The sequence below is a fragment of the Erigeron canadensis genome, chromosome 5 (genome assembly GCF_010389155.1).
Source record: "Erigeron canadensis isolate Cc75 chromosome 5, C_canadensis_v1, whole genome shotgun sequence".
Lineage (NCBI taxonomy): Eukaryota > Viridiplantae > Streptophyta > Magnoliopsida > Asterales > Asteraceae > Erigeron > Erigeron canadensis.
Genome location: NC_057765.1, coordinates 33,437,038 through 33,451,045, shown reverse-complemented (window position 1 = coordinate 33,451,045; position 14,008 = coordinate 33,437,038). Strand labels below are relative to the sequence as shown.

At 35.2% G+C, this 14,008-nt stretch overlaps 2 protein-coding genes across 4 annotated transcripts; both read right to left on the bottom strand.

Moving 5' to 3' along the window:
• Window positions 1-570: 570 nt before the first annotated feature.
• LOC122599353 (ribosome-binding ATPase YchF) lies at window positions 571-6,602 on the bottom strand. Of its 3 annotated transcripts, none has more exons than XM_043771858.1 (12): window positions 6,261-6,602; window positions 4,878-5,066; window positions 4,717-4,770; window positions 4,472-4,582; window positions 4,266-4,328; window positions 3,910-4,164; window positions 3,185-3,331; window positions 3,070-3,097; window positions 2,814-2,884; window positions 2,646-2,705; window positions 840-947; window positions 571-703 (listed from the first exon to the last, which is right to left on the bottom strand). In XM_043771858.1, exons 1-11 carry the CDS (start codon window positions 6,495-6,497, stop codon window positions 879-881), a joined length of 1,284 nt encoding a protein of 427 aa, XP_043627793.1. In that variant the 5' UTR covers window positions 6,498-6,602; the 3' UTR covers window positions 571-703; window positions 840-878. The 3 variants fall into 3 exon arrangements, with proteins under 3 accessions (XP_043627793.1, XP_043627792.1, XP_043627791.1); XM_043771857.1 differs by having other exon boundaries at window positions 571-700; window positions 6,261-6,601; XM_043771856.1 differs by having other exon boundaries at window positions 571-947; window positions 6,261-6,599.
• A 397-nt stretch (window positions 6,603-6,999) lies between these two features.
• LOC122599481 (peptidyl-prolyl cis-trans isomerase CYP59) lies at window positions 7,000-13,062 on the bottom strand. Its single transcript, XM_043772001.1, has 14 exons — window positions 12,854-13,062; window positions 12,124-12,228; window positions 11,541-11,658; window positions 11,256-11,306; window positions 11,078-11,169; window positions 10,885-10,984; window positions 10,388-10,510; window positions 9,872-9,949; window positions 9,733-9,779; window positions 9,575-9,630; window positions 8,797-8,837; window positions 8,534-8,639; window positions 8,312-8,450; window positions 7,000-7,714 (listed from the first exon to the last, which is right to left on the bottom strand). Exons 1-14 carry the CDS (start codon window positions 12,949-12,951, stop codon window positions 7,348-7,350), a joined length of 1,521 nt encoding a protein of 506 aa, XP_043627936.1. The 5' UTR covers window positions 12,952-13,062; the 3' UTR covers window positions 7,000-7,347.
• Between the last annotated feature and the right edge of the window lie 946 nt (window positions 13,063-14,008).

Sequence of the window (14,008 nt, the reverse complement as noted above, 5' to 3'; positions counted from 1 at the left end):
TCTTTCCTTTTCAATGAATAATAACTCATGCACAATGTGTCGATGTATATATTTGTCTCATCAAGTAACCAACCTTTTTTGGTCCATACTTCCCAACAACAATCACAAAACCAACTATCATCTCGTCGATGATACTTTTATCTAGTTCAAGTATACGTAAGAACCAACTTTATCGATTAAAGGTTTACCATTTTCTAAACTAAAAGTAAAGGTTGCTTATGAACCAGGGGTCAAGGACTTTTGGACCATGAGGTACGGTGGTACAAAATGTTGTCGGAAAGTTTATAAAAAGACATCATTCCGTTCCCCACTCATACCCTACCACAAAGGTGGTGGATAATAATCATCCAAATATACTATCAGATCACTATTTACCGTTCCTAAAAGAACGTGGGAGCTAACGTACAATGTCTCTTTTATGCACAAAGATTATGATAGCGAACTTGATGGTCGATGTCGACACAGGTGGATACAAGAATACAACATACATAACATTTGCATCAGCTAGCTTTTAAGTCACCATAAGTTTGATTAAAAGCAATAGCAAGACCCAATCAATCAAGATTAGAATAATGCCAACCAACCACTACTAGTGGTTTGTAATTGATACCATCAACAACTTGAATCTATTTTGTATCAAAACTTTAATACATGATCAGAGTGTTTCTTGTCTACAAAGGAATCCCTCCTTAACTCTCTCCTGCTTTGTAATTTGATAACAAATCATTTTTTTTAATTGACAAATAAATAAGTGTATTTAATATTTGTATTAGGTAGATATCAGATGTAAAACTATGAGACATGATCATTACTTCTTGTCTCATCTATAAGAAGCTTACCTTGAAGAAAAAGTATCCCAAAATTGACTCCAATGTGCATCACACGTTAAACCGGAACAACATAACATCACCTTCTTGTACTATATACTCTTTCCCTTCAGACCTCAACTGCATATACCAGGGTATACATGTAAAGGAAGTTAGGAAAAGAAATTATCTGCTACACATCAATATAAATTACATTTCCACCGCCATGGAAATATTTCAAATAATGTTGGCAAAATGGGTGGTTGAGTAATGAAAGTCCCTATGCCACCGGATCAAACAAGATTAAGTAACTAATGTATAAGTGCGGAAATTCTTACACAAAAGCAATCAACAACACGAACAAGAATATGAACTGGAACTGGAACCGTATATTACTTCAGTAAATGCAATTACAAGTAAAATACCAAGTTCGTAAACGAAAATATGAAAACGAAACAACCGAGAGATTCACGAGTTGCAACTCAAACTCTCTTCCAAAACCTAAACCTGACATCTGTATATATAGGCTTAAATATGGACCGGACCAGGCCAACTCGTTGATCAGTCGACCTCGTGTCACACAAGCTCGACCAGGTCAACACGAGTTCGACTCATTCGAGCTCGACCAGGTCAACACGAGTTTGACTCATTCGAGCTCATGTAGGTCGAGCTCGACCAAGTCAACACAAGTTTGACCAACTCGAGTTTAACTTATTACATGCGAAAACTTAATGTTTATTACAAGTACATATTTAATAGATTCAAGACAAACTTCTATAATGATGTTGTCACCCGGAAATGCACCAACAGGTAACATGTGAAAACGTGTTTGAGTTGATTTAGATCATTCTACTAAATGTTGTGAATTATAACATAGTTCCAAAACGGCACCAACTGTACAGGTGAAATGCATCATTTAATACTATAGATAGTTGATATGCGCGGGGTTGGGGTTTCATAAACAGTGTTTGTCCTCCTCCTTAATAGTAATAATAAAATGATAATAATAACAAGAGTAAATGTCACAAATCATCCCTACGGTTAGTCCATTTATTATATTTAATCCTAGTGCTTTAACTATCACCCCCCTCCCCCCCCCCCCCCCCCCCCCCCCCCCCGTCCTAGGCATTACTATGTCTTTGTACCACTGTCCTCTCTGTGGGAGACTTGATGGGGAAAAAGCTAACATATATTAAACGGAGAGACAGACGGTGATACAAAGATAGTACAAGGAGAAGCACGGATAGAAAAAACACACACACAAGGATCAAACATAATAAACAAGGATGATTTATGGCATTTGCTCTAATAACGATATAACAATGTCTTACGTATGATTGCAAAAAGAATATTATTACAATAATAATACGAATCTTTGAATAAAAATGATTTTAGGAAGTTGTATGCATACAAAATAAACTTCGGGAAACTTGCAACCCATTGACCGTTGAAGACACGACACAACCCAAATAGTGCTCACAAATTGGTTAAAATTGTCACATTTAATTACAAGGTTCTTCCACTAAAAGTAGAACTTTAGTTGGGAAGCGGGAATTCCAGGCATAACATTGAGTATGTAGATTAAATCGGTTCCTTGTTACCTAAAATCATGACTTGCTTGAAATTTAGTGTTTGACACCATAATTTATCATGGCACATTTTAAAAAGAACAATACGGCCTTATTGAATGGACAGAAATACTTGTAGGTATGAACTCTATCCTGATGCATGTAAGGAAAAACTTGAAGCATGTGCAAAAGCTTATATCCATACTGCTTGTAAGCAATTTTTGCTGCTCAAAATGAAAACTTGGAGATCTAGATTAGTGAATCAACTTACAAGTCCTTTTTCCCTCGCAGCTGATAATGAACCAGCAGCAACAAAATCGTTATAAGCCACCTAATAATAACAAAAGAAAAACAATGTTAATCTACTGGTAACTGCCATTGATAGAAAATATGATTTACAGATTGAAAAGGTAATCAGCATATTCTCCAGCACACTCACTGTCTCTGCCCGGATAAAACCTTTCTCAAAATCAGAATGGATAACCCCAGCCGCTTGGGGTGCAGTCATTCCTAGCACATCAAATGGTAAAAACATTAGTTACTCTAGCAGTTCACCCACACTAGTTATGTGATATGTGAACAAATACTGATAGTAATTAATCTCATGCTTATATTACTAACGTCCTTCCATCCCCTAAAATTTTATATTTGAAGTATCTCTAACAATCTTCCACCATACTACAACAGATTATTACCTGCATGTATGGTCCATGCTTTAGTTTCCTATAAAAAAAATCAGAAAAATCCTTTAATATGTTTAAAAACTATGTATAAAAAGCACTTGTAAGAAAAACATGTCTGTTTCTATACCTTCTCTCCAGAGGTAAAGTATGTGCGTAAGCCAAGGAGGTTATATGTTGCCCTGATAAGATTTCCTAACCCACTTTCATCTACACCAAGAGATGTTAAAAATTCTGCTCTTTCTTCTAAAGGGAGTTCTGTTAGTTCTGACTCCACCTGTAAGTAGATGCCTACTTCAGTTACATCCAAGTGCTTATGAAATTAAACCGTTTTTATAAAGAATGTTTTTAATATCAAGAGAACACAATCTATTAAAGTAGTAAACTAAACAGGTAAACAGAGATGAATCCATGTTCCAGCTACCTGGAGAAAGTCGAGCCTTTAGCTCTGATGTATACAGTATACAGCCTAAGTGGTATTCCAGTGGCCGTTTTGTAGACCAATTCCCTGGTCATCCCAAGGTTTAATCAGAGAGGTTTGAACCCAGGTCTCTTTTGAGACCATCAGGACACCTTATCCCTAGACCATCTTGGATATGGTTTACTAAAGTAATTAACTAGTAATCTAAATTTGAATAGAATGAAGTAAGAGGTTGTATGCACTACGAATAGACTTTGGGCAACGCAACCCATTTCCATTTAGCTGAACCTTTCAATTGATCCAACTGAATTACAACACAACCCAAGTCAATATATTTTTGTGTAGATGTGTTGAAATTGTCACCTTAGTAAGGACGGTATTTATGCAATTCGACTCCTAACTCCTAAGTAGTGAAACGTTGCCACTTCCAATACCTGTGCAGAGACCGTTACTATGCCAGACTGTAACTCAGAAGCAAGTTCCATGACATTTTTGACATGAGGATTATTTTCAGGTGTGGCTAAATCAGACTCAGCAACATTTGCCACGTAAATCACAGGCTTCATTGTAAGCAAACATAGATGATTTATAGACTCCTTTTCAAAATCTGTTAGAGGCACTGATCTTGCTGGTTTCCCATCCAGAAGTGCTTGTTGTACTTTTTCCAATGCAGTCTTTTCTGCCTCCTCCTGAAATTTAAAAGATTGCAAGGATTTCCAATTAACCAAGTGTTTTTAGTGAGAAAAACGATTAATCAAGTGATCAACTGGATCTTTCAAACCAATTTTACCTTGACTTTGACTTGTGAATTATTAGTTTTGCTCTTTTTGAGTTTCTCTATTCTTTTCTCAATCTGCATTGCTTGTACGATAGTCAGTTCAGTTTCATCAGTTCACCTTATTATAGAATGGTACAACCATACCATGTCATCACAATATATGTGCAGGCTGGAGCTCTATCTGGTGCAAAATGTGAAAAGCGGTTGTAATAGAATACCTGGTCCATATCACAAAAGGCTAGCTCTAAGTTGATGACATCAATGTCTGACTTGGGATCAACTTTCCCACTCACGTGAACAATGTCATTATCCTCAAAACAACGTACAACCTGACACAAGAGCAAATGAGAACATATAATCACTGTAAATAAAAGTTGCAGAGTGACATTTATATGTGTTAGAAACATAGCAAGTTAAGTATGCAAATAACTGATTGAACAAGATATTGATATAAGTAACAAACCTGAAGTATAGAGTCCACTTCACGTATGTGTGACAAAAATTTGTTACCCAAACCCTGCGAAAAAAATCGATAAAGTATCAGTTTAACACACAAAACACTAAAAGTGCAAAAGAAAACTTAGCAGCCTCCTTTGAAAGTTGAAAAGATCAAGACTTTCAAACCTCTCCTTGACTGGCTCCCTTCACAAGGCCAGCAATATCTACAAATTCTATAGAAGCTGGAACTGATCGTTGAGATTTGCTGAGGTTAGAGAGTACTTGGAGACGTGGATCGGGAACAGCAACAATTCCAACATTCGGTTCAATAGTACAAAATGGGAAGTTAGCAGCTTGGGCTTTTCCATTCTCAACCTATAAAATGAAGTATGAAATCCCGGCTCCTTCTATTAAAACCAGAACATGGATAATGAAATTTACCAAAAGTCGAAAACAATTTTCTTTAACGGAAAAGAAACACAAACTGCTCAACACTTTTGGTCAGAACTCAAAAACGGGACTTGTACCCTTAGGCACTTGCTTACGGGGCACCTTAGTTATGCTTACGGAGTTATGGTACCACTAGGACAAGATGGATACAAAAAAGTTTGCATTTTAGTTAATGATGTAAATGGAACTTATTTATACACAGCAGGAGTTGTAAATTGGTGGGAAAAAGTAATACTAGACTTATTAGTAGTTCACGGGCAACAATCGTAGAGTTTCAGACCCAAATGATAGAATCATTTTTAATAATCAAAAACAATTTGCATCAATACGAGAACCTATAGCTTACCAACGAAATAATCTACTACGTAATCTCAAAAGTCCCACATGAAGAAAATTTTTTACTTCTGAGCTCATATGAATTCCATATACAACAGCGTTGCTCGCAGAGTCTACTTAACAAAACAAAAATTCATAGTCCATCTCCAATTTAGGAACTAACTGTTGACTGGAATTTGTGTGAGCCAAGTGAAGATCTCAATACTGTTAATCATGTAATCATTTTCCAAACACGTAATATATGCCTTGCCACAAATACCACTTTGGATTAATTCAAAAAAACAATAATCTCGATCTAGGTGTAACAATGAAAACTTGGTAGCAAGAGATTCCAAATCCGTGTTTGTACTTCATATATATAATATACAAATTACGACAACGAAATTCTGGAAGTTATATGCAGTTGAAACTGCCCAAAAACCAGTTCCGGAAGTTACAAGGGGTTATAGAATTTGTTTGCCAATGATCACCAGTTGCCAACTCACTCACTAGTATGACACTCCGTACCTCCTCTCGATGTGTTTGCAGGTTCATCTAAAATCCGTCAATTACGCTAAAATTACTCAACTTACTCGGTATCCCTGGACATAACATTGGTAAATTATAACCTAATTTTTGCAGCGCTTGTTTAATTCATATTCCTATATACATCATAATAACAATAAGTTCTAACAAAGACACTGTCATTTTTATTTATAGACTAACAAACAGAATCCCGCGATATATATATATATATATATATAAATGTATAAGTGAGTGAATGAGTGAGGGACGGATACATACAACAGCGTTGAAGAGAGTGGATTTGCCAACATTAGGAAGACCGACGATTCCGGCTTTAAGGCTCATGCTTATTTTTGTAATTGAAGACGAAAAACGACGGCGTCGGAAACCAACAGAAACGGTTGAAGATAACTTTTCAGGAAGGCATATAACAGAAGAAGAGGTTTTGGTTGACAAGAAGGAAGACTTCAATGGAAGTGAAGCTATAGTGTGGCATGCTGCTATCCTAATCGCCATTTCTTCACACACACTTTTGATAGATAAAGATATATAGATATATATGCTCCGTGAGACTGTTGTGCCTATAATACTAATACGAGTAATAATAAAAGGTTTTATCTAATCTGAGTGTCTTATGAGATAGGAGACGGAGGAGCAGGAAAACCCCTCCTCTTTTTTTTTTCTTTTTTTTTTTTTTTTCATTTTTTAAAAAAAAATAATTTTCAAAAAATATATATATATATATATATTTTAATGTTAATTTTATTTAAACCCTAGGGTTTTATTTATTTTATTTTTTTTAACCTTTTAGCGAGGTTAAGGAACTTGAAAATCTAAAGCGAAATGACATTTTTAAAAATTGAATTAAAAACAGATCGGATTGAATTGGGTTTTTATGTATAAAATAACAATAATAATTTTTGAAAATAATATGTAAGAAAAAATTAAGAATATATATAAAACTTCAAACTTAAATATAACATAATTAGTTAGAAACAATAACATAATTCATCAAAAATAAAAAGAAAACAAAAAGTTTCACTTTATGTTAACCGAGTCTTAACCGACACACCCGAGTCTTGACCAAGTCGACCCGAGTTCATGACCGATTTTTAGTCCGAATCTAACAAAATCGTATCGTCAACCCGCCAATACACGATTCGATTTTGAGAAATCGGGTGTATCGGTCGAGTTTCACAACCTTGACTAAAGCAGGTCATTGGTCTAACAGTTCGATCCTCGGTCAAAAGTTTGATAAAAGGCAAGTATATTCCTGCCACAAAGATCCGGGATAGTAATATAATGGCTACAAAGCAAAAAAATTTCATCTCGCTTCCTTCCCTATGAAATCAAATACTCGTATAACTCAGTCCCTGTCCCTTCTACTACGATCTCTATCATCATATCTTCTGCTGCTTTTCATGCGATCATGGTCTTCCCCCCTACTCCTCTTATGCCCACGGTCATCTGCACGTAGATTTCTGTCATTTCTTCGATCACCCTTTTTCCGGTCATTCTCATCTTCACCATATCTTTTTCGCTCATCCACGTGATCTTTACATCTATTATCATCGTGCTTCTTTTCATTTTTATATTTGTAATCATTGTGCTTCATTTCATCTGTGGCCTGATGGCTCACTTTTCGTTCATGACGGTTATCCACCTCATGGTGTCTCGGTTGCTTCTTTCCTTGTGGACTTGCATGGGTGTCCTTATCAAATACCATGTCATACCTATACAAAAAATGCAATGTTAAAGAATACAGATCCCCCCTTCAGAGTAACTTTGAACCCATTCACTTATAAATGAATCAATTAGGTTAGGTTGTATCTCAAACTCGTCAAACTATATTTTTGGCTAAATGGGGTACAGGCCAAATGGGTCAAACAGGTCAAAAGGGTTGAAAGTCGTCCAACCTACTAAATTCTTCTATTCAGTAGATTGAATCATTCCTGCATACTAGTGTTTCTGCAATCACAGTTCACACATTAAGTATTTACAAGTTTTGTTATTTCCTCCTACAAATCAGCCTATATATCATCCTAGATACACATGTCATTCATCCAATATACTTAAAGGAAAGGCTCGCTTATTCAAACTTATTTGGAAGAGTGACATGCATGTGTAGGAGGATTTGTAGTATTATTTTGTAGAAGATATATAGCATTTTTTATATATACACAACAATATTAGAATGGGCACTGGTCACAACCTCTCTTTGAAAGTAAAAGACAGATAATAACCCAATTGAAACCAAAACTTACTTTAACCTGTTACCCAACCCACCCATCTCTCCATCTCTACCCCCACACTTGTACAGATTTACCAACCTTGAGCTACCATTGCCACCTATATTATTGAAACCATCATCCTTCAAGACGTATTTTGGAGGTTGCTGGGCATCAGGGCTCCCATTACAGTCCCTTGCAATATGATCAAGGGAACCACATTTAAAGCAACCTTTACCACCTAAAAAAATGACATGTTTTAGAAATCGGGAAGTACAGGACAACTATAAATAATTCCTCAAGTGCTCTCAAGTACCCTCTTACCTGGTCTGGCTTGATTGCCTTTACGCATGGTTTGGTTCCATAATTTTGAAACGCTTTGACTGAAATCGACATGTATCCTTCGATCATCTATCAAAGTATTATCCATCTGTCATCAAGATTGTAGAAAAATAATTTAGAAACAAAAGATTACTCTAATCAACTCTTGTTTGACAGGGAGTTTGAATTTCTCTAAATGACAAGAGCCATGCATTCAAGAAAAGGGATGAAAACATAAGATATCAGACCACATGTGATATGTGTACCTTGTAGTATGCTTGCTCACAGGCTGCTTTGTCTTCGAACTCTGAAATAAAGATACAAGTATCAGGTTAGACCACTAAACATATTGGTCATAAACACACACACACACACAAAAATCCAGCTTTATTCAACTGTGGTAAATTCACATTGTTTCTGACTCGATATGGTCATGAAGTATTCAATACATTTAGCTTATTAGTTGCAATCTTAGTGAGATTCCTATTTTAACAAGAAAATATCATGTCTCTACTGCCAGAGTAGAGATATTATATCTATTGACACTTTACACACATGTATACTATTTATTATAAGTGTAAGAAGTTCTGACCATATTAAAATAGTTCTCGTTCTCAGTTTCTAGTCTATAATACTTCTCTTTCTCCTGACAATTCATTCTCTTGATTATCGTCAAAAACGTTAGGAGTCATCTTGCAAGTTTCATATCTTCTAGGTATTGTTCTTCAGACCGAGAAATGTTGGGGAATTTTAATTAAACTAACATGATCTAACATACTAACATCAAGATGTACAAGTAGTGTTCCATGCTAACTTAACGATAATCTATAACTTCTATGAGCTCAACCAAAAGCATTAGTGGGACACACCTACAAGTATTAGAATATTAATTACACTGAGACTAATACCATTTTATATATATCAACAGTGAGACTAATAACATTGTATATATAATTATATATCAACAGCCCCAGACAAAAAATCCCTAGATCCGTAACTTATAGAGATATGACATAAAATAAGAATCAAAGCATGAGAACTCACCAATAAAGGCATAGCATAAGCTGTCTCCAGTTTTGAAGTCACGAATTATTTCAGCTCTGCCGAAATCCATAAATAACAAGAGTTGTGCTTCAATATCAACTAAAATAGGGAGATAAAACAGCTTAAGATACAATAAGGTTCCAGGATAGATAACTTACGATGTAACTGTTCCAAACCTTGAAAAGATAGTGTTCAGATCCTCATCCTATAGTCAACAAACAAGGAGGGCTTCAGTCAAAAATGAGAGTAATCGACAACATAATCAACATATACATATTTGGAAACGGAACAACTTACTTCAGTTACTGGGTTTAGTTTGCATACAAAGAGCACGTTATCAGGAGGCTTTATATCAGCAGAGGGAATGTCCCCTACCTGAATGCAAAAAGAAACAAAGTGTGAATGTCTTATTCACCCATACTCTTTAAGGATTAAAAAATGTAACATCCGTCCCAGATCAAGCGGGATTTTTACATAACATGGTTAACGGATCTAAATAGGTATTTGGTTGCACAAGCCAAACCTTAAGCAAAATACTTTCTGCACAAATGTTGTTTCCTGCATATACTTGATATGCCATACATATTTTGTTGTTTTAACAATATCCTAATTTTTTAAATAAAAAATTAGGGGTTTGGACAGCTTTCAGCCCATTTCACCCTAATCTTTTTCAGCTATGATCTATTTTCTATCCTTTAGAAATAAAATCATAAAACATAGTATGAATTGGCCCATTTGTAAGTTAATGAATCGATTTTACCACCTCTAACATAATTACAATTTACAAATACCATTGAAGTCCTTTATACATACAGATTCAAGCACAACAGCTCTGGAATGTGCTTCCTTCTCACGAATTAGCTCCTGAACTTCCTTTGCATCTAATTTTTCATCTATGGGCACCCAGTCGTCTTCAAGCCGCACCTCATCATCAACCTATGTGGAATTTGCAACATATCATACAAGGTTATGGTGAAAACTTGAAGAAAAAAAAAAGTACAATAGTACGTGTGTAGTTGATAATGATCAAAACATGTATATATATTTACAACGTAACAATTGTTTTTTTTAGTCTGCAACTTAGATGGCCGTATTCTGATGCAGATTTCGTTTAATGTTTATACAAGTAATCAAATCTGAGAAATTTCTTTTGGCTAATCCACAATAGGGGTGTTTACAACATACAAGTCAATTCGATTAACAGAAAATTTGGGTATGGCACATTAACACCTTTATATACAATAATGTCATTTCTTAAAACGAACTATAGCATCTGATTACAAGACCCAAAAAAGAGTACATCATATTACCTCATCTTTTGGCTTTCCTTCAGGGGAAGCATCCGGAATATGCTCACTTAGTTGTGGAGGATCCTCAAAGGGATCTTCTAGTATATAAGTGTGCTTGATGCTGTAATAAAAACATTAATTGTGCAAGTTATAACAGAATGCCTGCATGATAAAAAGGAGTGTAAAACTAAAGGGTGATATGACGTCAACAAACCGTATGTTTTTATATGGTCTGTTCTTCCCATCTACATATGCTTCATTTATCCTGCTAAGCGTTTCAAGCCCTTCAGCCACCTCCCCAAACACCTGCCATAGTTTATAACATAACAGCAACGTAAGAGATTACAAGTTAATCAATAACCAAATAACATATGATAAAAAATATAACTCACTGTGTGTTTGCCATCAAGGTAGTCAAGATCATCACGCAGCGTAATGTAAAACTGAGATAAACAAGAAAACAGAAGTTGATAGTAAGTACACAAAGCAAATTAGTAAAACAATATGAGAGAAACACATTACCAATTGCATTAATTTAAAAATAACAGCATTTATATATAAGGTATAAAATATATCATTTTTATTCACAACTGACGTATTCTACGCAATATTGAAAAATAGACCAACAAATTGTCATTCCACACCAGCAAAGGTAAAAAAAATAACAGTAAAGGTACCTGAGAAGCATTGAGATTCTCTCCTCCACTGGCCATGGCAACCGTCCCCATCTTTGTATGCTTTAGATCCAAATGAATCTCATCACCGAAAAACCGAGCTTGATCGCCATACAACTTTCTGAAAAGAAACCCCATTAAATGTTAATTTGCAGAACCAGTCACTGTTACACTGACATTCTGACAAATTAGCTTCTAACTTGTGCTACAATTGAAACAATATTTTCGTCTTATATGGTTTCCATACATTTGAGTGGCCCAAGCTTTCACTATTAGAACTATAAAACACAAGTTCAACCCAATAGATTTTTGTACTACATATAAGCCATTATTAATAACCCATAACAGCAGTTCTACCACGCCCGCTCTTTATTTAATGATTTTTTTTTATATATTTGTGATCATGGGTGTCCTACTAGCTTTGCGAGCAGACTAATTTCAAGAGCTAACTCACTCTTTATTTGGTGATTAGTTTATCCATTTCTTATGTCTGTTAACTGTCATATACCAAAAGTTGGGAGCAATACCACCAATAACTTTGAAAAAGAAAAAAAAAAGGACCGTAAATACAAAATAGTTGTCATACTTGTAAACAGAATCACCACTGGTACCAGTTCCGGTAGGATCTCCAGTCTGTGCGGTGAAATCCTTCTGAACCGTGTGAAATAAGCAGCCATTGTAATATTTAATCCTGCATCATCATCATAATCAACCACAACAAAAAACATTAGCGTAACTATTATGGCAAATATCCAAGACTAGCAACAAATCTTCACTTTTAACCCAACTGCGGAAACTATACCGTTTATTCCATCCATTTTGGTAATCAAACTATTTTCTTTTCTGAGCCTTTTTTTGCAAACAAAGCATGTAACGACACAAGGAATGAATGCGGATATCTCTGAGCGGAAAGACACGAACCGTAAACAAGTTACTTCTCTTTACCAACCTACCTACCTACCTACCTACCTAGCTACAGATATTGAAAAGCATACATATTAAGGAAAGAACCCTAATTAACCTAATTGAGTACGTCATATTACCTCGTCTTTCGGAAACAAGTCTAACTCACACTCTTAACCGTCTTAAAGTTTTTGTAATTCTAATGACCAAAAATCTCTCTCTCTCTCTCTCTCTATATATATATATATATATACTGTAGTCAAAAGTAGGGGATCGTTGTAAAAAACATAATCTGTCTAGAAATTGGGTGGCTATCAATATTTTTATTATTAGGTGAAATAAAAAAGGGAAAATACATAAAATAAATAATGAAGTAAAATAAATAAATAAAAAGGGGAAGGAAAGAGGCCTACTTGCAGAGTTTTAAGAAATTTTTGCAGGTGAGAGGGCAACGATCTGTGTATAAATCAATGACGATTTCCCCCAAACTTGTTACTAACATTACCGACATCTTTCTTTCTTTTTCTTTTTTTTTTTTTTTGAAAAAATAAGCTGCTGCTGCTGCGATTATTTCTGGTGAGGGGTTCGGACTGGAATTCACCCCAAAACCTTATACCCGCTCGTGCTTATCTATATGTATTCCGTTATAAAGATTTTCTGCCTTTTATTAGTGTTAATATTTTCAGATACATCCCTTAAAATATTTTTATTTTACACTTATTTCCTTAATATAAATTAATCAATTAGAAAATATTAAATGACGACAACGACAACGGTATCCAATCCTGGTATAAGTCAGGGTACGGGGGAGGTATGATGTAGTCAGACCTTACCCCTACTTAATGGTAGAAAGGTTGCTTCCAGATCCACCGAAGTGGAACCAAAAGTGAAAAATAGGGTTAGATCCACCGGAGTGGAAGCCTTAACTGGATGGGATAATCTCAATCTCAAGCTCGATCACAATCTCCGGGACAAATTCAGATCTCAGATCTAAGAAATGTTACCATTAGAAAAGGAGAGAATAGAGAAAGAGAGAGCAGAGAGAGTCAAAGTAAATTTAAATGTATCCCTTATAAGTGCACTTAATATACATACAAAAAGTTATACTCGTATATTTTTTATAAGTCAACTCTTGAATTTTATGTTAAGTGTACAACAATTTAATGCACTTTAACTACATAACTCTTTTTACTTTATATATCAATTATTATTAACATTATTCGTTAGAGTTGTTTCGTCGCTGCTACCACCACCACAACATCGTCGTTGTCGCATTATGCGACTGCTCTTCTAGTATATAGTATACTAGCTAATTAACTCGGATTCAACCCGGACGTATTAATAAAAGGGGATAATGACACGTGAGTGTAATCAACTATGACCAAAAGGTTATGTAATGTAACCAACTACTCGACTAGCTATGTAGTGTAACCAACTTTGTTTTTTAAGTTATGCAATGTAAGCAACCGGATACAAAACAAGTTTCCGGTTACCACCTTTATTTTTATGGGACAATGGCACCGGAGTGTAACCAAGTATGACCAAAAGGTTATGTACTGTAACCAACT